Genomic DNA, 26,142 nt, shown 5'->3' on the forward strand with positions numbered 1-26,142 from the left:
CGGAAAGAGCTGAGGAGAGTCCCAGATGAGGGCTCACTCAGCAGCCGCGGAGCAGAAGCCAGGGGGAGTTGCAGTGACGCGCCCGTGAGCTCCGCCGGCAGCCAGCTGCGCCTGAGTGACCGAGCCCCAGGCCGACATTCGCGCTGTTAATGTCTGAACGCTTACACGTTGTCTTTGGCCTGATCTTACTTTCCTCAGTAGTAGTAATACGATGGCACCTGTCCAATATGGCGGCCAACCAAACCGGTTTGACAACCGGTTTGACCGGTTTCGTGCGTGTGCGCATGCGCGTTCAGTAATACGATGGCACTAGTCCAAGATGGCGGCCAACCAAACCGATTTGACCAGTTTCGTGTGTGTGTGCGCATGCATGTTCAGGTGTGGAAATACCACAGGGGATCAGAGGGGTTATATGAGTTTGTGTTTTTAACGGGGTTTTAATTTAATCAAACCATAGGGTTTTTAATTAAACTATTTTTATCACTTAGGTGTATCGCAACATTCAGTTATGCATGTGTTCTTAAAAGCAATTCTTTGTTTCTTGTTTCATTCTTGGCGGAGTGGAAGCTGTTTTGGTTTCTTTCCAGGGTTGATGCGATCATTTTATTTAAAAGTCGGGATTTCGGAATGTTGAACTAAGAGTGAGACAAAGCCAGCTAGTTTTTTAACACAGTAAATGTCACAAATAGCATTCAGTCCTTTAGAAAATAAATGCTATAAGCAGCCAGTATCGCTCTTTTCAAACTAATCGTCTTTTAAATACACTCATTTTGTGATTCCGGTGTCACACCTTGCACCGATGCAAGCATTTTATTTATTTAAAAACGGATCAAACGGGCCATTTCTTCTGTAAGGGGTTTCATGGTTTCAGAGTAGTTTTTAACACAACAGATAGTCACAAATAACATTCAGCAAACGCTACAGTGATACTTCTAAAACGCTGCACACAATGTCGTATTTTCCCCCAAAGCAACCAGTATCGCTCTTTTCAAACTAATCGTCTTTTAAATACACTCATTTTGTGATTCCGGTGTCAACACCTTGCACCGATGCAAGCATTTTATTTGTTTAAAAATGGATCAAACGGGCCATTTCTTCTGTAAGGGGTTTCATGGTTTCAGAGTAGTTTTTAACACAACAGATAGTCACAAATAACATTCAGCCCTTTAGAAAATAAACGCTACAGTGATACTTCTAAAACCAGTCGCCCAGACCCGCTCCAACTTTTCAACAGCTGGCTAATTGTTTGAATTTGTTCAGGATTGTAAAAGCCCACCGCGGGTATCACTAGTTGAGAGTACCATGCGAACAAGGGCCCCGCCTATTGTTTAAAGTATCGGCTCCTTTGTAATTCCTTGAGAAGACAAAAGCCCTGTAGGGTCTCATTTAAATTGATTGGAGACATACCTTTTCTTTTTGGAAACACTCACCCTATATAAAAAACACGTTCAGAGCCCGAAACCCTGAGCCATTTACGCCTCAAGAGTCGCTGCAGAGCACACCATTTTCTTTGCGATCATCAACACTAACATCGTTCTTTATAACATGGCCATCGTAAACGGTAAGTAAAACAAAACCTATTATTGTGTGCTGTTCAAGTATCCATTGTCTGTGATTGTGTCTTTGTGAAAATTAAATAAAAAGACTTGTTAACATCAACATCTTAGTCATTTGTGGTTTGTAAATCATGGAAAGCACATTGCATAAAATATATCATGATCCAGCCCATCCTGCGCGGTTGGCCAGTTTAAATAAGCTACGTATAGCAGCAGGGGAGGCATCAGATGTAACACCTCCACTATCTCAGGTCAAACATTATTTAGAACAAGACGACACTTACACACTCCACAAACCTGCGAGGATCCATTTCCCCAGAAATAGAGTATTGGTGACAGGGGTCGACAAACAGTTTCAAGCCGATCTGGTTGACATGTGTGAATATGTGGCAGATAATGATAATGTGAGATATCTGCTAACATGTATAGATGTATTCTCAAAATACGCATGGGTTAGATGTCTAACAAACAAGACAGGGTGTCACGGGAGTGGAACGGACTCAGGCGCAGACTGAGGTAGCACAGTTCAACAACACTTTATTAATCACACTGGTGCACTATATACACGTGAAGGGGGGGGAAACACCAGGGTCCCGGGGATCACTTGGCTGGGGAGACACACTTCTTCGCACTCGCTCTGCTCCTCGTCCAAACAGTCTCCACACAAGCAGCTCAGCTCACTCTCCTACTCACGGGGTCCAGGGGTCACAAAAGGGCTGATCCAGGTAAACCTGTTTACACAGACGAGGGTAAGTCGAAGGCAAACACGGGAACAGTAGAATCGCAAGGAAGCCAGGCAATACTAACGAGAGTTACTCAATATTCCAGCGACGAACAGCTCAGAGCCCCAGCCTTAAGAGCCAGAGAACTGCAATCCGCTCGAGATCAGCTGCAGGTGCGTGGGCCAAGGGCAGGAGCCCAATCAGAGCTCCGCCCAGGCAGACAGGTAGGAGAGACAGAGTGAGAGAAAAACAACAAACACTTGTGGCCACACTGGGCTGGCCGGGGAGGCACAGGGACCATGACACAGGGACTGTTGTATCAGCTGCTTTTGAGGATATACTTAGTGAGGGTAGGATCCCTGTGAAACTACAAATAGATGAAGGCAAAGAGTTTTATAATGCAACCTTTAAACAGCTAATGAAGCGATATAATATCAAGCATTTCTCAACAGCTAGCGAGGTTAAATGCAGTATTGTCGAGAGATTCAATCGTAGCTTCAAGGGTAGAATGTGGAAGTACTTAACATCAGCCAACTCCCGGAGATATGTAGATGTCATACCAGATCTCACACAAGCATATAACAATGCTTATCACAGATCTATCCAAATGGCTCCGGCAGAGGTGAATAAGCATAATGAGAAGTCGGTCTTTAACGCGCTGTACAAAACGAGACCTCAGAGGGAACTGCGCTTTAAATTTAATATCGGTGACACTGTACGAATATCAAAACTGAGAGGAAAGTTTCGAAAAGGATACGAGCAGACCTACACCGATGAGATTTTCACAGTCAAGGAACGTATAGGGAGACAGCCCCCAGTGTACAGACTAGTGGATCTAGCAGGAGAGGTATTGAAAGGGTCATTTTATGAGCCTGAGATACAACGTGTGGTTGTTGATGAAAACAAAACATTTAAAATTGAAAACATATTGGCTAGAAAAAAAGTGGGTCGGAAAAAGCAGGTGCTAGTGAAATGGCTAGGATGGCCCAACAGCTTTAATTCGTGGATTCCAGAAAAAGACATCGTTGAGGCGTAATTAACTCAGATGACGCAGCTCTACATACATTCATTCAACACTGAGCATAGACTGAGAAAGCATGAATAAAAAGAACAACAATGCAGGCTTCTATGTAAGCCTCTTCTCGAATGCTTCAGCACATGTTTACCCGGGTAATAAGATATCTAATTTTAGAACAAAGCTAGCAAAACCTATTGTTTTGGATCAGCCGTATGAGGTCGCTGTTATAGAGATACAGTACCCACGCATATGGCGGACTTTTCCACAATCAGATTCGGAAGTGGAAATTCAGGACCCAGTCAAAGATGGAACCTTAGCCGTAACCACGATCGAACTGTCTGTGGGCCATTATGCATCTGTGGAACAGATAATAAAAGAATTTAATTTTAAATGTCAGCAGCACCAAGCCACTGGAGACATTAAAATGCAGTACAACGCAGTTAGTAACCATGCCTGTGTTATGGGGCCTAGGGGGACTATTCTCACATTTAAAGGGAGACTGGCGGAAATCCTAGGATTCAAAACAGGAGACCCGTTTGTACTTCATTATAAAAACACATATGCCCCACACCCCGCAGACATATACGGGGGAAAATATAACATCTTTATTAAGAGGTTATTAAGAGCTATAAATATTACAGACGATGACCGCCGCTTGCCTATTCTACAATTTGACAGCCCACACTACACACCTGTGTCAAAGACATTAATCGACGACATAGAAATTGATTTGAAAGACGATCGAAATCAACACATACCCTTTTTATATGGCAAAGTGTTTGTCAAGTTACACTTCCGACCGATAACCCAGCATTTTTGAAAAAAAAAAAAAGGATGGCCGTCTACAACACTGATGACTCAAAATATGTAAAATACTACTTATCACAGGCTGGTGGAGAGCTCGGAGGGTATGTTGGGACCAGTACACAATATGGGACAGGTCTGGGTGGGTTGTTCCGTAGCTTGTTTAGATTTGCAGTACCGCTGTTTAAAAAAGGAGTCAGCATAGTCAAACCACACCTAAAAACAGCCGCATCGGGCATAGTGTCTGATGTCATAACCAACATAACCAGACCCTCAACCACTAAGCAGGACGGTAACGGCTTGTATGTGTATACGCCCAAACCATCTAAGACCCCACCCCCAGGGCAGCCGTTGTCTAAAAAGCGTAAAACCACAAAACCTAGCAGGAGAGCCACCAAACGGACACCGTCACGCAGAGTGAAAAGACCCAGAACCAGTCGTTCAAAAACTGCAGCGTTTGACATATTCTAAATGGCACTGTTACACAGTCATTCGGGAGAATGTGTAAAAACAGAGCTCGATCTTTTTACTGTCCCATACACACAGACTAGCATTGAGAAAAGTACATTTATTGAAATCCCACCTGTATCTGCAATCACTGATGGAGGGCCGATCGAGTTTTACATCTCATCGTCGGGTGAAGATTACCTGGATCTAAATGACTCATATATCTACACACGGGTGAGAATCACAAACGCTGATGGCTCAAACCTGGCTAGGGATGCTAATGTAGGATTTATTAATTATCCTGGATGCAGCATATTTAGTCAAGTCGATATTAATTTGGGAGACCGGCTCATTAGTCAATCATCCAATACATATCCATACAGAGGTGTGATAGAATGTCTTATCAATTATAATAAGGACACTTTAGACACACAGTTCAGCACCGGGTTATTCTGTAAGGATACATCATCACACATGAATGACACATCTATAGAAGGAGAGAACCAGGGTCTGGTGACCAGAGGTGGCTACACAGCAAATAGCAGTATTGTTGAATTGATTGCACCAGTACATTTTTTCAAGAAAAACTGTTACTTAATGGAATCGACCTGTCGCTGAAATTTGTGCGCTCTAAAGACGAATTTGCTCTCATGACAGCGGATGCCAATGCATACAGAGTTAAAATTGTCTCAGCCAGTCTCTTTGTCAAGAAAGTTAGTGTATCACCAAGCGTCAGACTTGCACACAGCAAGGCATTGCACCATGGCATTGTCAGGCTTATCCTGCTAAACCATTCCAACCAAATTTCCAGAGAAAACACTATATCAGAGAATTTTACCAGCTGATACAAACCACAGGAAGACATTTAAAGGACAGATCCTTGGCCATAACACGTGACGACTTTGGTAACGGCTACACTTTATTCTGTTTCAATCTGGAAGCTGACGAAGGACATTCAGGGAATGTGTCGTTAATTAAAACTGGGAACGTGAGATTGGAAACCCGTTTCAGAAATCCACTACCCCGTACAGTGAACCTCTTGTGTTATTCTGTATTTGATTCAGTCATTGAAATATCTAACATGAGACAGGTGCTCTTGGACTACTATTGAGACAAAAACGGTCATGAACACTATAGAACTATCAGCCGTGGTCGGCGGCATTATCAATAAAAACACACATTTCCTAGGCGTGTTAGCCTATGATCAGCTAACCACAGAACGGCTTCAAAGACTCCCCGCTATGGGTATTGTAAACACCCACCCTTCTACGATGCCAGGGGAACATTGGCTTGCTGTTTATATTTCGAGAGACAGACGCGGTTATTTTTTTGATAGTTTTGGACACTCGTTAGACAGTTTTCCCCCAGCAATAAAGATGTTTCTTCTAAAAAACTGTTCCACTGTTTTATGTTCAGGAAAACAAGTGCAGAACGACTTCTCCATCACATGTGGTCAACATTGTGTGTTTTTTTTATATCATATGCAAAATGGTGTATCTTATGCCCGCCTGCTTAACATGTATGGGTCTGATTTAATTTGTAATGATGCTATGGTGTGTCGATTTGTCAACAACATACAACCTGTTGCTGTATGCAGTGATTATGTGTGTGTGCAATGTGGATACTGATATGTACTAATGAGAATAATAATAAAAACAACATGAGAGCATGATTTAATCGAGTCAATGGTATTTATTATCAAATCTCGTATATATATATATATATATAGATTCATAACATACTTTGTTTAAACATAAAAGAAATCAAACATTAACCAGTAATAAAAGACATAAAATATTTAACAGTAATAAAAGAAAATAAAACAAAACAATTTAGCAGCAATAAGTGAAAAAAAAACAACATAACAGTAGAAAAACACCAAACAGCAAATATTTTTAGCAGAAAAACAATTTCTGCAATAAGAAAAAAAAAACCTGAATTCAAAAATCCAACCACTCTACAGGACCCCCCTTTAATTTGTTTTTTTTATTCTTTATTTTTTTTAGTGTACTATGTCGCAGCGGTCCACCGGGGGTGTTCTTTTTTGGTGTGTGTTTTAAAAAACCACGGTCTTCAGACAGTGTGTGATCGGTTTTATACAAGGCGACGGTCTTACGTATGCCTGTGTTAGATATGGCTGATAACGGTATGTTTAAATCTGAGAAAGCTTTTAAAAACTCTGTCCAGCCGATAGGTCTCAAACCCTCAGAAGGTGTGTGTGTGGTTGTGACGGCTTTAATTAGATCATAAATGTGTGAACCAGGGATGGTGTGTTTATCAACAACAATTTCGCCTTTGTCATTGTAAGAGATCAAGTGTGGCGAACGGTTCACCGCTGATAGAATAAGTTCTGCATTCCTCCTACTCCTTTTAGGTATGTGTGTTAAAACATTCTCCGCAACAAGATCCCTCACCCTGGCATCACCATGAACAGGCGATGTGTCCGGTGACTGGGGTTGCACATCCCTGTTAAATTGTTCAGGTAATGATAAAGACAGTACATTCTTTTCACGGGCACCTTGTCTCACAAGGGTAAGGTATCTTTGGAGAATATCGCTGTATTTTTTAGCCTTCTCATACACATCTATGTCAGAATCTTGTAACACTTGTAACATCTCCTTATCCAACTCGTGCTGAGACTGTTGTCTGATGCTGCCTGTTTGCTGCTGCTGCTGCTGCTGTTGCTTTATTAAGTCCAACTGATGTTGGGGTACCAAAAACATCTTTTGCACATGTTCCATTTTCACCTGTTTGCTATCAGACTGGTTATGAAAGGGATTGCAGCCCCTAATAACGGCAGTAAAAACCCTCCAGATTGGTTGATTGTCTTTCTCTTTTTCAAAGTTTTTATTTTTTTGTCTGCAATCAGTCTGATTATTGTTTTTTTCTTTTTTAGCTGTTTGTACTGCTGATTGGTCAGTGGAATGTTACCATGCAATACATTAAAGGCTATCTCACACAATGCATTGATAAAATCTAAATTTGAATTACTAATAATAACTCTGCGTAGAGTAGGAGGAGCCCTGTATATCATCTCCAACAGAGACAGATTCCTCCGCATGCGTGATGACATCCTTTCACCTCTTTGCTGATTTTTGTTTTGGAATGTAAACAACCAGACGGTCTGATAGTAAATTTGTTCTGAGTCTTAAATAGTCCGGGGTCTTAGCTTTATAGACTATTAAAAGATACCCGTATGTTGTGGATGTGGCATCATTAAACGCTTCTATAAAATATTTAGTATTACCCGGAAACATTTGCCTACCTAAAAGCATAACCTGATATTTATCTCTCGGATTTTTAAACAATATTAGGTAATTAGTGTTCAAGGAAATGGTTCTACTGGATTTTCCTTGAATAAACAAATTCTGAACTAGATATATACAACTCAAATTCCTATGATGCACATACTTTGTAAACACATTTTGTACTTCTAAATTGTTAGCTGCGTCGTTCATTACATCGTCTATAATTAACAAATTGTTCTTTTCTGTAGGCAGAAGGGTGTCATCAGCAAGAGATTCGGGTATACCGTTAACAAAGTTTATGTTTCTTATCTTAAGAAGCTGGTCATATAGTGGCTGCCATCCTTATCCCATAGTGATTCGGGTAATTTGTCAGGGCCTTGGAAGGGTGGCCATATCAGGATACATGTTTTAAAAATGCGCTAAATGTAGGATACATGTTTGAAAAATTATACATGCTTTTAAAAATGTGGTAAATGCAGGTTACATGTTTTAAGAAAGAAAAAATCTGGATGCATGTTTGAAAAAATAAGCAGGGTAGCTGTTTGAAAGATACGGTACAATACGTTTTTTGTTTTTTTGGAAAGAATCAGTCTTTCAGAGAAAACATTAGCAGCCTCCTTTGTAACACTCTGTGACCAACCGTAGCTGCCCGATTTTCACCACGTCCAACCCCACCAGATTGTGGTATGCCTCGGCGATGGCGTCAAAGACTTTCCTTACCGATTTCAGTTCGTGCAAGAGAGTTTCCGCCACCATGCGGACTTTGACGTCGTCCATTTTGATGTTGCGGGCAATCAGCAGATGTTGAATGGAAGGAATGAAGCGAGGGGTGAGGAGTCTTTTTCTGATGCTGTAATAATTTTCAGCGTAAAAGTCATCCACCAACACTTGCAGACACTCATGCTGTCTCTGGCTGGGGTGATCAAACTTGCAGCCGTTGCATTTGTCAGTGAGGTACTTGTTGATTACTAGGTTGACTAGGTGATACACAGCTGTTTTCACGGTATCGATAAATAAAGAAGATGCCCGACCGTCAAGCTCGACGGCTTGCTGCTGCTGCTTCTCCAAGGGGCTATAGTAACCGGGCGTGTCAGGTACTAATGAGCCCTCGTCCGAGGAACTGTCCTCCTCCTCAGTGTGACGCAGGGGTGCAGAGTCCATCCTTCTCGCTGTTTTGAGATTAAAAAAAAAAAAGGTTTTTGGAGGAATGAGACGGCGGTCTTTTTTTAAAATAACAGAAGGTGGGGCGTGATCCTGAAGTGGGATGATCTTAAAGGGCGGGTAGGATATGTAGCGTTTGAAATGCAAAACGTCTCCTTATCAGCTGGAAATATTAAAGCCAGAACTTGCAACATGATACTTTTTACTTCATGTACAGGGTTTCCAAAATAAATTTTATTTCAAGTAAACAAACTAATACATTTGATTCAGGTAAAACAGATCATCACATTTATTCTTGTAAAGGGTTTTCTAAAAAGTTTTATTTCATGTAAAGCGTTTCCAAGGCTGTTAGCCGCGTTGCCCTGTATTGAACTTATTTACAGTTTGTCAGTAAAGGGTGACATGCACTTCTGGCCCCTGTGTTGAATGAGCCCATGTTGGGTTTGTGAATTTGACACCTTAAGGTTTTGAAGTTGGGGATACATGCTCCTGGTGAGCACAAGATGTCTGATATCAGCTTGACATCTCAGTTATAAATGGAATTCAAAATGTTTTTGGAAGTATGACTAACGTATAATCTGACTTCTAAGGTACGCACGCAAAGGCCTAGAAGACAAGGGGACAGTTTACTTTGTGCTATAAAAACACAAACCTTAATCTTTGATCCTCCAATTTTATCTTTCTGTTCTGGTTTTAGAGTCTCTGTTTATTGAGTCGTACTTTGGGAATCACCCTGTTGTGAGACAAGGGTACGCTGGGAGAGAATATGGCATTATACAAGCAGAGTGTTTTGGCTGTTTCTGTAGATCTAAGAAATACACCTGTTATTGGTTATTAAAAAGAGTTAGCTGTGGTGCAGGTTTAATTTATAATTGTTGCATGAACTGTTAAAGAATTAAAGACAGCTTTACACCGATAGTGCAGGCATTTTTTTTTTTTTTACTTAAGTAAAAGTATAGCTGGTGTCAGAAATACTCAAGTAAAAGTTTGATAATGTATGGGCTCGGAAATGTGCTCAAAGTAAGAAAGTCAAAGTAGTAACCTAGCTGAATATTGCCCTGTAATAAAATAATATTAGTAGGTGAGAGTACAAACTTAGTCTGGTGGTGAACAGGCACAAGAGGGTCAGAGGCACATTTGGCAGCCAGAGCCAGGGTTAGAGTTCAGAGACCCTGAGCCTGGTGGTTGGGCTAGCAACATGGTCTGGTGAAAGAGTCTAACATCCATGCATTACATGGTGTTGCGGCTGATAAAAAACAAAACAAACAAACAAACAAAAAGCCTATAAACTGACCCCTTGTTTAGAGGTGATTGTCAGTTTGCTGGGTTTTTTAGAGACGCTGAGAGTGAGAGAGATCATGTTCTACATTACTTTAAAAGTGATTTTCAGAGCTGTTGATGTATGAAACACTGTCCATAGAAACATGGATCAACTCTGTTTATGGCATTGAGTGTTAAATTGTGACAGTTTCAATAAAGTCTGCAAAATTCTTGCATTTATACTGGGGAGCTAGGAAAAGTTAGACCTTGGTTGTACTATTAAAAATCAGTTTCATAAAAAACCAATTAAACCGATATGAAGAAGAATGTGTTTGTAAAACTAGCGGTAAAGTATGGGAACTATAAGACAGACTGTTTCTGCTATCAAAACAGTTTGTGTTGTTAATCCTGAATGATTCTTGGTCACAACATTTTACTCCACACACATTTGGAAAATCGCATAGTTTGACAATAAATATCCCAGTAAAGACACTTCATTTCTTAAGAAATATGCAGAGGGAGTGATCTTTATCAAAAGTAGAAGTTATATCTTTAGCTAAACCGTTGTACACAAGAGCTTTAAAAATCTATAGTGTGTGAGGTTGTGTAAGTAAGGGTTGGCTTGCCCTTCTCGCCCACGTGTGACAAACCATCTGTTGGATCATGGATTTGATGCCTCAGCATTGTGAAAGTGGGGAAACATACTCCTGGTTGAGCATACGATTTCTGCTTACAACTTAGAATCTCAGTTCTAAATGAAATTAAAAATGTTTTTGTAAGTATGGCTAATGTATACTTTGACTTCTAAGGCATTCACACACACACACACGCACGCACGCACGCACGCACGCACGCACGCAAACAACATAAATACAGAGAAGAAGAGGGTGTAGTTTATTACGCATCATAAAAGATATCACTAATCTTTCAACTGTATCTTTCTGTTCTGAGTTTAGAGTCCTTGTTTGTCGTACTTTGGGAGTCATACTGTTGTGATACTGGGAGAAAGGGGTAAGGTGTGAGAGGCAAAACCATCACACACAAAACTTCAAAAATCTAAAGAGTGTGTGGGACTGCTAGCTGTGTCGTTCAGCAATAAACTTATCTACAGTGTGTTAGTAAAGAGTGACTTGTACTTCTGTCCCATTAAACAATGGTTTAAGAAATTTCACTGCAAACTATAAAAGGAATCTGGGTTTAAATAGAACATAGCAGATGTTGTCTAATGTACTACACACTTTGTTTATGAATTTGGTAAACTGTTGCCTTTGTACCTGTGCTTCTTGGTGGTATTGATTGAGTCTAGCTTCAATCAAACATAATTTATCAGCTATTGAAGCTATATGACTCTGTTCAGCAGGCTGAGCGTCTGGAAGCTTCATGTAAGCATCATACGCCGGTGATATTTGAGAGTCTGTTATGCCGCCTTCTTCGAAATCTATGCGTGAATCAATGCTATTTCTGTCACATTCTGGGGTGGTGGGTATATGAACTAGATCAAAATCTGATATACTGTACTCAAAAACATCAGAGAAATCGCGAGGTAGCCACTCACTCGGGGGTGTTGCAGGTTCGCTGATGAAGATCTGTTCTGACTCTCCACTGTTGCACAAAGCTCCAGGTTTTTGTTGTTCTGGGAGGTCGATACTGCTTAAACATTCCAAAAACGTCTGGAATCGTACGGTGTCCTGATCATTATGAGGAGGGGTGCTGTGCTGCAGTCTGTGAAGATAGATAGACATGTGTTAAAACATTTTATACATGTACCCATTTCAAACTGAATAAGCGTGTCTCCCTCTCTATCTCTTTTTATCTAATTTATATATGCCTATGCTTACCTTGTAGTGTGCGTTATTCGGGATGGTCCTGCTTCTCCACACACCCGGTTCTCTGGCGTGGCTCTGTAGGTGTAAAACGGTCAGTTTAGAACATTTGTAATTGTTTAAACCTCTTTTAAATTTTTTTTTCTTTTGAAAAAATAATACACAACTATACATCCCGTTGTATACACACCTGATGTAAGGTTGGGCTCTGTGGTCGCGGTGTCTGAATGTTTTCCCGCTCAGTTTGTTAACCCTGGAACAAACAAAAACGTTATTACATAATTTAAAACAATCGCTAGTTTAAAACATACATACGTTTTAAAATCCAGTAATGCTGTACACACCTTGTGCCTGTTAGAGGACTAGTTCCAGCTGTAAAAGCGCCCGTTTCTAAAGAAAAGGGCCCTGGGCCGTTCTCCCGAACTCCTAAAAATTAAGCTTTTGTTTTAGGGAAAAAAAATAGTTTGAATATCCTATAATATGTTAACATAACACTTTTTAAAAATCCAATAATAGGTTTTGTTTTACTTACCGTTTACGATGGCCATGTTATAAAGAACGATGTTAGTGTTGATGATCGCAAAGAAAATGGTGTGCTCTGCAGCGAATCTTGAGGCGTAAATGGCTCAGGGTTTCGGGCTCTGAGCGTGTTTTTTTTATATAGGGTGGGTGTTTCCAAAAAGAAAAGGTATGTCGCCAATCAATTTAAATGAGACCCTTCAGGGCTTTTGTCTTCTCAAGGAATTACAAAGGAGCCGATACTTCAGACAATAGGCGGGGTCGCCACCCGACTGGTACACCTGCCCCATTTACCTTGTCGAGGAATTACAAAAAGAGCCAATACCGGCCACTTTAAACAATAGGCTGGGCCCTTGTTCGCATGGTACTCTCAACTAGTGATACCCGCGGTGGGCTTTTACAATCCTGAACAAATTCAAACAATTAGCCAGCTGTTGAAAAGTTGGAGCGGGTCTGGGCGACTGGTTTTAGAAGTATCACTGTAGCGTTTATTTTCTAAAGGGCTGAATGTTATTTGTGACTATCTGTTGTGTTAAAAACTACTCTGAAACCATGAAACCCCTTACAGAAGAAATGGCCCGTTTGATCCGTTTTTAAATAAATAAAATGCTTGCATCGGTGCAAGGTGTTGACACCGGAATCACAAAATGAGTGTATTTAAAAGACGATTAGTTTGAAAAGAGCAATACTGGTTGCTTTGGGGGAAAAGACGACATTGTGTGCAGCGTTTTAGAAGTATCACTGTAGCGTTTGCTGAATGTTATTTGCGACTATCTGTTGTGTTAAAAACTACTCTGAAACCATGAAACCCCTTACAGAAGAAATGGCCCGTTTGATCCGTTTTTAAATAAATAAAATGCTTGCATCGGTGCAAGGTGTTGACACCGGAATCACAAAATGAGTGTATTTAAAAGACGATTAGTTTGAAAAGAGCAATACTGGCTGCTTATAGCATTTATTTTCTAAAGGACTGAATGCTATTTGTGACATTTACTGTGTTAAAAAACTAGCTGGCTTTGTCTCACTCTTAGTTCAACATTCCGAAATCCCGACTTTTAAATAAAATGATCGCATCAACCCTGGAAAGAAACCCCAGTAGATGTGTAAAAACTAGTTAAATTAAAACTAGGGGTTTGATTAAATGAAACGCTTGTGAACATGCTGACATCACCCATTCAGAAGAAATTCCCATTTGCGCCATTTATAAAATAAAATGCATGCCTCACTGCAAGCTGAGACATTGTCAGATTTAGAAAATTAGTGTGATTAAAACACTATTACCAACACTTTTGACTAGAGCACACCCTCTTTGTTAAGGCGCACTGTGAACCAAAACAGCTTCCACTCCGCCAAGAATGAAACAAGAAACAAAGAATTGCTTTTAAGAACACATGCATAACTGAATGTTGCGATACACCTAAGTGATAAAAATAGTTTAATTAAAAACCCTATGGTTTGATTAAATTAAAACCCCGTTAAAAACACAAACTCATATAACCCCTCTGATCCCCTGTGGTATTTCCACACCTGAACACGCATGCGCACACACACACACGAAACTGGTCAAATCGGTTTGGTTGGCCGCCATCTTGGACTAGTGCCATCGTATTACTGAACGCGCATGCGCACACGCACGAAACCCGTCAAACCGGTTGTCAAACCGGTTTGGTTGGCCGCCATCTTGGACAGGTGCCATCGTATTACTACTCTCAGTAGCTCAGTCTAAAAATAACACAATCGCACATGCGTGCCGTGATAACAATCCATGGATTTGTGTGGAGACTTTTGAATAAACAAAGTTATGACTGAGCTGAAGTTAAAACTCTGGTGTAACTTGAGACAGATCTGGGATTCATTCTGGAAAGTTTTTGGATTTCAGTCATGGCAGCTCTAAAATTTCACTGATATAAACACAAATTTTTTTAAAATGTAAACATTTGCATTAAATATGGTCTAGTAGTGGCTGTAGCACAAGAGATAGAAAAGGCCATGTATTAATTAGAGGGTTGGTGGCTTGATCCCTGGCTGCTCCAGTCTGCAGGTCAGAGTATGGACATGATACTAACCCCAGAGGTTGCAATCTGATGTGTTCAACAGAGCATAAATATTACATAGAAAGCACTGAGGCACAGAAAAACGTACATACTTGTGTTAAGTATACACTTGCATATAGAGAATTATTCTTTAACAATCCTTGACAGGTGAAGGTTATGTTTTTCTTGCCTTGTGCAGACCTATTACTATGACACTCCATCGTGAGGATAATGGCAGCTGTTTGTTCTGGTAAGTAATGTTTCTGATTGGTTTCTAACAGTTTTTATTCTTTCACTTGCAGTCCTGGTGGAGATTTATACTTAGTTCTTTTTGGGTCAGGCTTATAGAGTTATTAAATCTTTTTTTAAATGACATTTTTGGCCATTAGGAAAAAAACAGAAATAAAGTTTCACTAAGAATCTTTAGACGCTCCTAAAAACCTCTAGTCCCTGCTGCAATCTGCACTCTAAGGGATCATCTAGGAATAGTGATTTTTTTTTCCTGAGGTCTGATTGGTCAGTAAGTGGAATTTTCCTGCCATTGAGTCTCTAATTAGGAAAATAAGATGCCCTGGAGCAAGTTAGGTCTGCTACATTGTGATGTACCTTAGTAAATGAAGCAACTTCAAAATCCTGAAAAAAAAAAAAGAGTTAAAACTGAAGTTAATCTGTAGCTCTGAGCAGGTCTGGGATTATTTTGGGGGTGATCCAGTTTGTGAAACAGCTCTTCAGCATTTGTTTGTGTGATACAGCTTCATGTGACTCTACCTGCAACATTAGAGCAGTGAAGAGGTGGACCGGTCAACAAGCTCTGATAGCAGCTTCCTAAAATAAAACTTAAGTAACACCCCCACCCCCACGCTGGGGTCAGACTAGATTACAGACAGACAGCTGGAGAACAGACGGAGGAAAGGACGAAGCTGAAACTCAAGGGAAACACTGGATTTCTGACAGTGGTAAACAACTTCAGTGACTGAAGCTGTTAGACTGAAATCTGACATTCAGTTTTTCTGGCTCATTGTTTATCTCAGTTTCCTTCTTTTTGTTTATCTGGCCATCAAGATGGTTGTTATTAATTTTCTCCATTAAGCTGGGCTGTCTGCTTTAGGCTCTGAGTGCACACATTAAAAGGTGCTTTTTGTGGGTAATTCCACTCTTCTCCTGATGAAAATGATCGCTGTGAGTGTGCCACCAACTTCAATCAGAGCTGTTCTCAGATGATGATAAGATCTGTAAAAAACACAAAACTTTAACAGTAAAATAATCTGAGAGATTAATGCTTCACAAACTGGTTAAACTGGTGAACTTGAACTTTGAACTATATTACACTTTCTGCCTCCAAGTGTTACCAGCATGTCTTTAGCAGCTGTTTGTCCAGTATTTGTTGGTAGTGAACATGGGGGCGCTTGAGTTTCCATGCTTTTAAGCTTGCAGGTAAACCTTGTTGTAGTTATTTTTATTTTTTTTTAAATCATCAAACACTGAGTTTGTACAAAGTATGTTCAGAAAGACTTTGCAGCTTCTTTACGTGATAAAACGATTAAGTTAGAAACAATAAATATCTGATTGGTGTCACTTCCCATTTGTTACAGTGACATCATGGCAGGACCCAGGATCTCTCGCTCCACATCATCTGCTTCCAGTCTGACTTCTGACGATTATTCTCTCTATAGTAATCTGAGTGAAGAAGAGCTGCTGCAGCTTGCAATTGAGCGCAGCCTAACTGACACACATGGCAACACCACCGAATCCAACACCATCAGTGCCAACAACACCATCAGTGCCAGTACCCCCAGCTGTGTCCAGCCTTCTCATTGTCCTGACAAACTGAACCCAGCCATAAACACAAACCAGCCCAGCTACAGAGCTCAAAATTCATTTCAAGCACAGACCACAGCACACTACAGCTCACCAAACCCACCACCTCAAAAGCCTCCTGATCCGTGAGTAGCCTCCATTTTTATTCTTAGTCTCTTCTGACCAAGTATGTGGATAGTTGAATATATTTAGAGCTTCGGATCATTGATGAGTTTGCATGTAGAGTGATTGATTGATTGTTATTGAATGTGTTCTGATTGGATGCAGACCCTGTGTCCTTGTTCTCATTAGCTGCAGGTTCTGTGTCTGTGTCCTGATTGGCTGCAAATCCTGTCTTCGTGTTCTCATTGACTGTAGTTTCCTTGTCTGTAGTTTGATTGGCTGTTGTCTTTGTGACTGTGCTCTGATTGCTTTCTCTTTTTGGAACTGTGTCCTAATTGGCTGCTGTCTCGTCAGGAAGACATTTGATGGGACAATCAGTCTGTTTGTCACGGGTTCTGGGAAGAGGATGGTGGCATATCGCAGACATGATGGCAGTCTGGTCCACATCTGTCCCGAACCTGAAGAGTGAGTTTAGTTCTGCTCCTAACATGTACATCCATTTGACTCACCTCTGAACAAGGTGTTCCAGTTGGCTGATTGGTCTTGTCACTGCAGGGAGGAGGAACCTTTGTTCAAAGCAATCCGTGAAGGTGATGCAAGCAGAGTGAAAGCACTTGCAATGTGCCCAGGAACAAACTTGATGTTGCCGAGTAAACCGGGCTGGCTGGCAGTTCACCAGGCAGCGTGGTTCGGCAAGGAAACCTCTCTGCGCATGCTGCTGTCAGGTAGGTTCACCTATTCAAAATTACAGAGAACAACTGAGCACACCTGCAATACCATCTTTGGTTTGAGCAGCTCAGCCTGGGATGATCAACAAGAGGACAGAACATGGCGAGACAGCACTGCTGGTTGCCGTCAGTAGAGAGCATCTGGGATGCGTTGAGGTGCTCCTGGGAAGAGGAGCTGATCCTGACATCCCAAACTATGACAAAGAGACACCACTGTACAAAGGTAAAAGAGACAGGACACACATGGAGAAGAGAAACCCCCCCAAAGAAAAACAGAAATGATGATGCAAATGGATGAAAGGGTCCTAACCTTTTTTAAATGTAGGATTTTTATCCCATCTTCATAAGTTTTAATTAGGAGATTAGACTCTCTTTGACATCCAGTAGGAACAGCTTCACCAAGCCACTAAAAACAACCAATTTGACCAGCTCTGCATGAAATTTTAATCTACGTGGACTATATTTTGGAGATTGCCAATTTATAAACATAGACCGAGCAGTCATACCAGCATGAGTCCCAGCTTGAATCAACTGCATCTGATTCTTGTTTGGGTGAAATGTCCCTTTTATGTCTCCAAAAGTTGATTCTGTTCATCTGGACGTAGCGTTTTCAGTGGAAGACCGAAAACACTATGTTCAGATCAACAGAATCAACTTTTGGAGATTTACTTTTGGAGATTTACTTACCTGGATAATTGAGAATGTATCAAGATGTCCCTTTTATGTGTTTTCCAATCTGTAGCCTGTGAGAGGAGCAACCCAGCAATTGTGGCAGTGTTGCTGAACCACGGAGTAGTGGTGAACACTCGCTGCATTCAAGGGTGGACAGCACTACAGGAAGCTGTTAGCCGAAACAACCTGGACATCTGTGAGATGCTCCTGAAGGCCGGTGCCAAACACAGCATCAGCAACATGTATGGCATCACACCACTCTTCACCGCTGCTCAGAGTGGGCAGCTCGCCACGCTGCGTTTTCTGCTCAAACATGGTAAATAACGTGGTTAATGAACTTGTTGCACACTGAACACCTCTGTTGCCACTGAATTAACTCCACCTTTGACCCCACCCCATCTCCCATTTTGCAGGTGCTGACATCAACAGCCAGGCAGCTGATGGCGCGACAGCTCTGTATGAAGCCACTAAAAATGGACATGAACAAGTCGTTGAGCTTCTCATTTCCCAGAATGCTGATGCCAACAAACCAGGAAAGAGGGGACTGCTACCTATTCATGTTGCCGCCCAGAGAGGAAGTGACACGTAGGTACACTATGAAATGTTTACCGAGTTGTGCAGACTCACTGGAGTTAATTTGGTATTTAATAGTGGCATTGTGTTAAGTGTGGCTACCTTGACTCATCCAGGTATTAGGTATCTGGAGCAATTTTAGGGAGCAACAGCATTAACCTTAAGTGTTCCCAGTGTTTCTAGACCAAAGTAGCGATGGGGTTTCGGCCACAAGTGGCCCAGATGTTCCTGGGCACAAGTGGCATTCTTTCTGGCCATGGTGTTTCTGGTCATAGGTGACCCAGGTTTTTCTGGTGCTAAGTAGCCAAAATGTTTCTGGCCATAAGTGGCGAAGTGTTTCTGATTGTAAGGGCACTAGGTTTTACTGCTTGTACAGGGCCGAGGTGTTTCCGGTTGTAAGTGGATAAAATGTTTCTGGCTGTGAGTTGCCATTGTTGTTCTGACTGTAAATGCCCCAGCTGTTTCTGATCGTAAGTGACCAAGTGTTTCTGTCCGTAAGCGTGACTAAGGTGTATCAGTTTAGGCTAATTGCTAGGTGTTTCCTGTTCCCAGCATAGTCTCCATGTTGATCCCAGCCACCAGTAAGGCCAGAGTCCGGCGGACTGGCATTAGCCCTCTGCACATGGCAGCAGAGCGTAACCGTGATGATGTCCTGGAGACTCTAATCGGGGCAGGGTTCGATGTCAACACCCAACTATCAGAGGAGTGGTCTAGGTTGTACGAGGACCGCCGTAGTACGGCACTCTACTTTGCTGTTATCAACGACAACATCGATGCTGTGCAAATGCTCCTGACTGCTGGCGCTAACCCAAACTTGGATGTGTTCAAGCCTGTGATGGTAGCAGCAAGGCAGGGCTGCATCCAGACCATCACACTGCTTGTAGAACACGGCGCTGAGATCAATGCTACCATCCCCACCCACCCCACTACTTTCCCTGCCGTGTACATGTTCTCAATGAAGTACCTGCCTATGTTCAAGTACCTGCTAGACCATGGAGGCAATGCCCTTTCCTGCTTCAATTGTGTGTATGGCAGTCGTCCTCACCCACCAATCAAAACCAGTCGAACAGAGAGGGATGAACTCCATGATATCGACCAAGCTGTCCAAAGAAGAGCCATTCAGGTGACCTCTATTTTTCCTTTTAATTTTATGTTTATCTGGTAAAATGAAACAAATCCAGGTAAAAATCAAAACAACAAAACCATTACCATAGCTACTCAGGTGGCCTTGTTTGAAACGGGGTATTTAAAAACTTTGTTAATGTGTGTGAAAAGGGGACATTTAAAGACATATCCAGGATAACTTTTTATTATCTAACAGTGATCATTAACATTGTACATAAGCCAGGTTATCTGAATCTAGCTCTGAGTGCATGCAGTTGGGCTGTATGCTTGGGTAATACCTGAAAGTACCTGGCAAAACCTTACTGCCTAATCACAGTACGGCCTTCAGGTGACCTCACGATAAAGTTAAGGTGTAACTAATTGTTTGATACACTCACGGACTGACAGTTCTGTGAGATGATATCCGTCCCCAGTATCTGTCGATGGGCGGGGCCAATTATTGATGTCTTGTTGGATTACGTCGGCCATGTGACTCTTTGCTCCAGACTGATGGAACACCTGGACAGTTACTCTGAATGGACCTGCATAAAGGAGAAAGCGGGTAAATCAAAAAGTGATAATTGATTCCTCTGCAATTTTACTGATTTCAGTGTTAATAGTTATTCTAGTGTGTTTCCAGGCTAACCAGTCTGTTTGTTTCAGCTCCACCGCGCCCACTGCTGCATCTCTGCAGGCTGCAGATTCTTCACCTGGTTGGTCGCCGTTGGTTGAAGAAGTTGCCACTCCCTGGGGGTCTGATCCGTTTCCTGCAGCATCAGGAGTTGATGTAGATTGACTGATGTTTATAATCTGGATGGTTTGACTGAGAGTTATTGATTAGCTCTGATTTTTATTTTTATTTTTTTTAAGTTGGTACCCTGATGGTGCTGGAGACAGCAGTGGTAATCCACTCTTAATGCTGCACGAACCTTTTTTTTTTTTTTAGTTTGGATTTTGAATAAATAAATGCCACAAGTCAAACCCCAGGGGGCACAAAGACTTGGCCTAAACAGCCAAGATGACTCTGAACTGTCTCTGACCGATTTTGAGTGATTCAAAGTCCAGACTCAAAGGTTTTTTTTTTGGGGGGGGGGGGGGGGGTTGTTGTGTGTGTGTGTGTGTGTGTGTGTGTGTGTGTGTTTGTGTTGTTTGATGTGTTGACATACTGCAAATCAATTTCCCATTGGGGACAATAAAGTTACCACTGAGCACTGAGACTGATCATCTGGGGAGACTCCTGAAGGTCTTCACTAATGACTCCCACCTAAATGGAGACTGAGAGGGTCTTTCTGATCAAACAATGCAAGGCCTGCATATTTACCCAGGAATCATTTGAGGATCTGAAGGTTTCTTGTTCTGAATAATCTGAAAGAATAGAAATAATTATTTTTTTAATGACAAAAGAAACAAGGAGAAAGACTGTGATCCTCATTTTCAACTCATGACATTGTGGAAGGACAAAAAAAAAAATCAACTTGACGGGGAAATGATTAAAAAAAAATACAAAAACAAACATATTCTGATTTGCTCAGGGTTAATATCCCGAAGAAGCAGACAAGATGTCCAAAGCTTTCCTGACTTCACTTTATCTAAACTGCTTTTTGCAAGGTTTGAAATTATTTGTTTAATTTTCTTTAAATGATTCTAGAAGCTTTATTTCCCAAAGTAACTGTTTTTTTTTATCATTAATTGTTCATAAATTGATAAAACAAATCTGACTTCACCAAGCATTTTAAAAGGAAGATACATCCATCCATTATTGAGTTGTAGGTTCTTAATCATACTTTTGTCCCTGAATATTTAAATTATTCCACGTTAAACTGGAATCTGGTTTCTTCATTCATTTTCACCTTGTTTGAGTGAATATTCTGAAATATCTTGATAAGCTCATAATTTAGCAGTGCTCTAGTGTAATGTTCAGATGAACAGAATTGCATCATTAGTGTACAGTGAGAGCATTTTCAGTCTGTTACTAGACAGATTTGTGAACTGTTACAAAGATTTGCTGTTAGTCTGAGAAGCAGTGGTGATGGTGAACAGATGTTTTGTCAGCTGTTTTTGATAAATTGTTACTGAGCTGACAGCACAGCAACCTCTCATCTCTGTGTTTAAGTCTCTGTACCTCACTAACAAAGACTGTTGATTAGTTAATTGATTTGACTGTTTACTGATGTTTTGATGTAAATCGATTCTGTTTTATTGTGAAAGGGCCTTAAATCTAGCCTGGAAGAAACAAAATATTACTTTACCAGGAAAACAACCAGCATCATCCTGAATCGACTTCAGTCCCACTCCAGGTGAGCAACTTTAAGGTCCACATTGAAGCAGTCCTAACCCGGTCCCAGCTCCTCATCAGATGCTGCTTCACCTCAAAGTCAACTCTTCCATTACCAGCCAATTTTCACTGCCTGGTGATGGAAGAGGTTACACACATAATGAAAGTAATGGCTGCTATAGGTAAATCAGTGTGAGAGGAAACACCCTATATGAAAGTGTTTGTGTTTTAAATGTTTGGGTCTGTCAGACTGGAAATGAGCTGCTATATTAATAAAGTTTAGGCTGTTTGAAGGCAAAGAAAAACTGTCTTAAAATCCAACTGTGTGAGAGAACAGACTGATCAATATCACAGCTTTATGATTAGGACACTGAAGAACTTGATGGCTTATATTTGATGATTTCATTAAATTAATGAAATTTCATTAAATTATCAGCTGAATTTTATCATCTGAGACTCTCAACTATAAGATTATTCAATGAAGGATCCAAACTGCCACAGAAACAAGTAAAAGTGAACAAAGACAAACGAACATGAAAATGATTAAAATCAGTTTGTATGCAGTTATATTTGATTTCATACTGACTTGTAGTATTAACGCGCTGATGTGTAATGACGCTGTTTAAACAGCAGGCGGCACTGTGTAACACATGACGTAATCCTTTGGCATCAGGTGACTTACCCGGAAGAGAGAGACGAGACTTCACGGGAACAACAGCGATCAAAACACGATCCTGCAGCTGGATTTTAATTTGAAATATCAGCGCGAAGGAAGGTAAGAAAACATGAGCTAACAGGCAGAGAGGAAGATGGAGGCCGGCAGGAAGCAGCTCAGTGTGTCATCTACAGGGAAGCCGTGCGAGCATCTATGGCAGCAGGAAAGAGGGCCAAAGACACACAGCTATTAGCAGGCGTTAAATCAGATAAAAAATGAATGGAGTCTGGTACAAAGCTCACAGCGCTAAGTTGAAATAAATCAGAACAAAGACGCAGAGCTACATGCTAGCACAGTTTGGATTAGAGAAAAATGAATAGTCTGGTGCAGAAACCACAGCTCTCTGTTAAAGTAAATTAGTGCACGGAGCTACATGTTGGCATACTTTGAATTGGATCGGGGGTGGGGGAACTCCAGTCCTCGAGGGCCGGTGTCATTGATCCAAGAGAGCTGATTTAAATGGCTAAACTACCTCCTCTTTATTTCTTGAAGTTCTCCAGAGTCGTGGTAATGAACTAATCATTTATTTCAGGTGTGTTGACCCAGGGTAATATCTAAAACCTAAATGACACTGGCTCTTGAAGCTGGAGTTCTCCACACCTGGATTAGATGAAAAGTGAATTGACTAAGGTGGGAACCGTGGCTCAGGGGGTTGGGAAGCATATCTGTAACCGGAAGGTTGCCGGTTCGATTCCCGGGCTCTCTGTCCTGGTCGTTGTGTCCTTGGGCAAGACACTTTACCCTACCGCCTACTGGTGTTGGCCAGAGGGGCCGATGGCGCGATATGGCAGCCTGGCTTCTGTCAGTCTGCCCCAGGGCAGCTGTGGCTACAACCGTAGCTTGCCTCCACCAGTGTGTGAATGCGAGAGTGAATGAATAGTGGCATTGTGTGCCTTTGGGTGCCTTGAAAAGTGCTATATAAATCCAATCCATTATTATTATTATTATTATTATTATTATTAACTGAACATTAAAACCTGCAGTCTCCAGTGACAAACTGTTTCTTAGATTTAAATCAGATGGAATTGAAATTGACAGGGGCAGAGATTGTTTATCTCAGCACTGATGGAGTAGTTATTTCATTGATCCTAACATTGATTGTTGATTTGCTCTTTTGGATGATGTAATGACCTCTGACCTGTTACTGGATATAAGAGCACTGATGAATGTTGATCTTGTTTTGATTTTTAATCTGTTTCTTCCGCAGTATGGAGGATGATGAACTTCCGTCAGAGGATGGGATGGGTGGGTGTGGCTTTCTACTTGCTGCTCAGCGTCATGGCGGCGTACTACATCTTTGAGGTCCACAGCTTTAGTTTGGAACGTGTGCAGAGAGCAGGTACCAGCCCATCGGCTCCACCTCCTGCTATCACTGTCCATGGATCACTACTTCCTGTGTGGATGTGGGCATTGATCTTCCTGCTGCCATACTTGCAGCTCTTTCTCTTCTTGTTCTCGTGCACAAGGGCGGACCCCCGCGCTGTTGGATACTGTGTGCTTCCTGTCTGTATCGCCCTTCTGTACAGCCGCCGCCATGCCGCCAAATTGGCCAATCACAGGGCAGCAGGATCGCTCATTGACACGTAGGGGACGACCAATCAGAGAGCCTCCCACGTGATGAGGGGTGGGATGACAGCAGGACTAGTTTGTGATGTCATTTCCTGTGTGCCTTTTAAACACTCCTACAAGTTTTGCCCTGATTGCGGCCTGACAGGAAGTTCTGCCACTCTCAGTACAGACTCACAGCACCCTGTGAAAAAAGCCCCTCCCACCAGTGGCAACCAGTCTTTTTCCCCTCTTTTTTTTTTTTTTTTTTACTGTTGTGACGTCAGTAATGTGTTGTGATTTGTTGCTTGGCTGTGAGTCACTTTATTTGCATTAGTTATTTGTTTACTGACAATGCAGTGATGTTGCCATGGTTACCTGATACATTATTTAGGTTAAGGTTAACTGAAAACCTCACAGCCAATCGGTGAGCAGGATTCCTCCGAAATGTGGTACTTTTCTCTATTTAATGAGTCACATGAAACACTGTTTACCTTGACATCTTTATTGTGTCGTCAATTTAAAAAAAGAAAAATCAATGTGAAAGTGTTCTCAGGTGTTTCAGGTTCGTGATCTTTTTGAGGGAGGATGCACTTCACAGTTCTCTTCTTCCTCAGCTTTCTCGTCCTCTTCACTGCTGTCTTCTTCGTCCTCATCTGTGACAGGTGAAACAGACAGGTGATGATTCTACATTGAACCTGGAGCATCAGACACCTGCAGTAACCAGCATCCTGCCAATTCACCAATCAAAGCGCTCAATCCACCAACAATAGGTCTTCAGTGACAATATCACAGTTAGTGATTCTGATTGTTTGATCAGGTGAGACAGGTGCTACAGGTGTTTAGCACTGACATTCATCAGTGCTCATATTTATTTATTTATTTTAAATGAAACCTTTATGAAGTGAAAACAAACATTGACAAAAGGACACAGGCAGAGGTCAGTGCTCAGGTGTGCACTGGTACGATTATGTTTTAAACATTGTTTTTTGTATTTTTTTTTTCTTCTGAGAATAAAACAAACCAGCTGTACGTAGAACCGTGTTTGTGTCATTAATCATCAGCACAAACTCCGGATCAGATTGTGGATGTTCAGGATGAGGTTGTTGTCTAAGCACCACTGTCTGAAGTGTTGGCTCTCCTTTGTAGTGCTAACCAAAATAAGCCAGTGTGAGCTCAGGTTCAATGTTTGTCTCTGAAAATGGCGAGATGCTTCAATTTTTGGAAGTGTCTCGCAGGGCAATTTTTTCCGTGTTAAGGTTGTGCAATTTGCAGTAAACAATGTGCTCAGAATTGTGTGACTTGTTTAAATACTCTTCTGTTGAAAGTGAAAGGCTTACAAATACATATGCACAAGTCCAAAGATCCTACTGTTCACAACTTTCAATCACAATCTGACTATGAGCATCTTTAATACATACAGCAGATTTTTAACAGAAAGAAGACTTTGCGCTCCGCAGACATCAGTAAATCTGACCCTAAATGTTCCTCCTCCTTTAAAACTCCAGCCTCTGTAATGAAGGATATTTTAACAGTCTGTTCAACAACAGGGTTAGAACACGTTATGAACTAAGATGTGTTTTGTAGTCCTTCTCCAGCACATTGTAGTTTCAACATGGCAAACATCTTACGTCATATCGTTAATGAGAGATGAGTGTAAAGCCATTCCAATTGTATGAAGTTACCAATTCTCAGGGGTCTCTCTTCTCTTTTCTTATCTTAAGTCCTTAGCAATTCTCCTATTTAACCTTCCCTTTATATTGGTAGGCAAAGAGATTTGGAATAGGAGGTATGAGGTACTCAAAATCTCTTGAAGTTCTCCAGAGGGCTGGTAATGAAATAATCATGTGATTCAGGTGTGTTAACCCAGGGTGATGTCGAAAACCTGCAGGGAGTGTTAGGAAGGTTATTTTTAAAATGTATTCCACTACACATTACAGAATACATGGCCGAAAATTAGGGCTGGGTATCGTCACAGATTTCTAGAATTGATTCGATTCCGATTCACAAGGTCTTGAA

General features: G+C 41.4%; 3 protein-coding genes across 3 annotated transcripts; 2 read left to right on the forward strand and 1 right to left on the reverse strand.

Moving 5' to 3' along the window:
• Positions 1-1,590: 1,590 nt before the first annotated feature.
• LOC143412702 (uncharacterized) lies at positions 1,591-15,429 on the reverse strand. Its single transcript, XM_076874263.1, has 6 exons — positions 12,572-15,429; positions 12,384-12,477; positions 12,230-12,292; positions 12,055-12,117; positions 11,772-11,938; positions 1,591-8,964 (listed from the first exon to the last, which is right to left on the reverse strand). Exon 6 carries the CDS (start codon positions 8,954-8,956, stop codon positions 8,402-8,404), a length of 555 nt encoding a protein of 184 aa, XP_076730378.1. The 5' UTR covers positions 8,957-8,964; positions 11,772-11,938; positions 12,055-12,117; positions 12,230-12,292; positions 12,384-12,477; positions 12,572-15,429; the 3' UTR covers positions 1,591-8,401.
• Positions 15,428-21,865, forward strand: asb2a.1 (ankyrin repeat and SOCS box containing 2a, tandem duplicate 1). The gene is made up of 10 exons (XM_004573163.6): positions 15,428-15,547; positions 16,184-16,534; positions 16,866-16,976; positions 17,067-17,236; positions 17,307-17,462; positions 17,982-18,227; positions 18,325-18,496; positions 19,037-19,607; positions 19,997-20,150; positions 20,252-21,865. The coding sequence occupies exons 2-10, from the start codon at positions 16,191-16,193 to the stop codon at positions 20,377-20,379; spliced, it is 2,052 nt and encodes a 683-aa protein (XP_004573220.1). The 5' UTR covers positions 15,428-15,547; positions 16,184-16,190; the 3' UTR covers positions 20,380-21,865.
• Positions 21,866-22,499: 634 nt separating this feature from the next.
• Positions 22,500-25,162, forward strand: tmem251 (transmembrane protein 251). The gene is made up of 2 exons (XM_023154341.3): positions 22,500-22,638; positions 23,786-25,162. The coding sequence occupies exon 2, from the start codon at positions 23,794-23,796 to the stop codon at positions 24,163-24,165; it is 372 nt and encodes a 123-aa protein (XP_023010109.1). The 5' UTR covers positions 22,500-22,638; positions 23,786-23,793; the 3' UTR covers positions 24,166-25,162.
• Positions 25,163-26,142: the final 980 nt, after the last annotated feature.

The sequence above is a fragment of the Maylandia zebra genome, linkage group LG15, assembly GCF_041146795.1.
Source record: "Maylandia zebra isolate NMK-2024a linkage group LG15, Mzebra_GT3a, whole genome shotgun sequence".
NCBI lineage: Eukaryota > Metazoa > Chordata > Actinopteri > Cichliformes > Cichlidae > Maylandia > Maylandia zebra.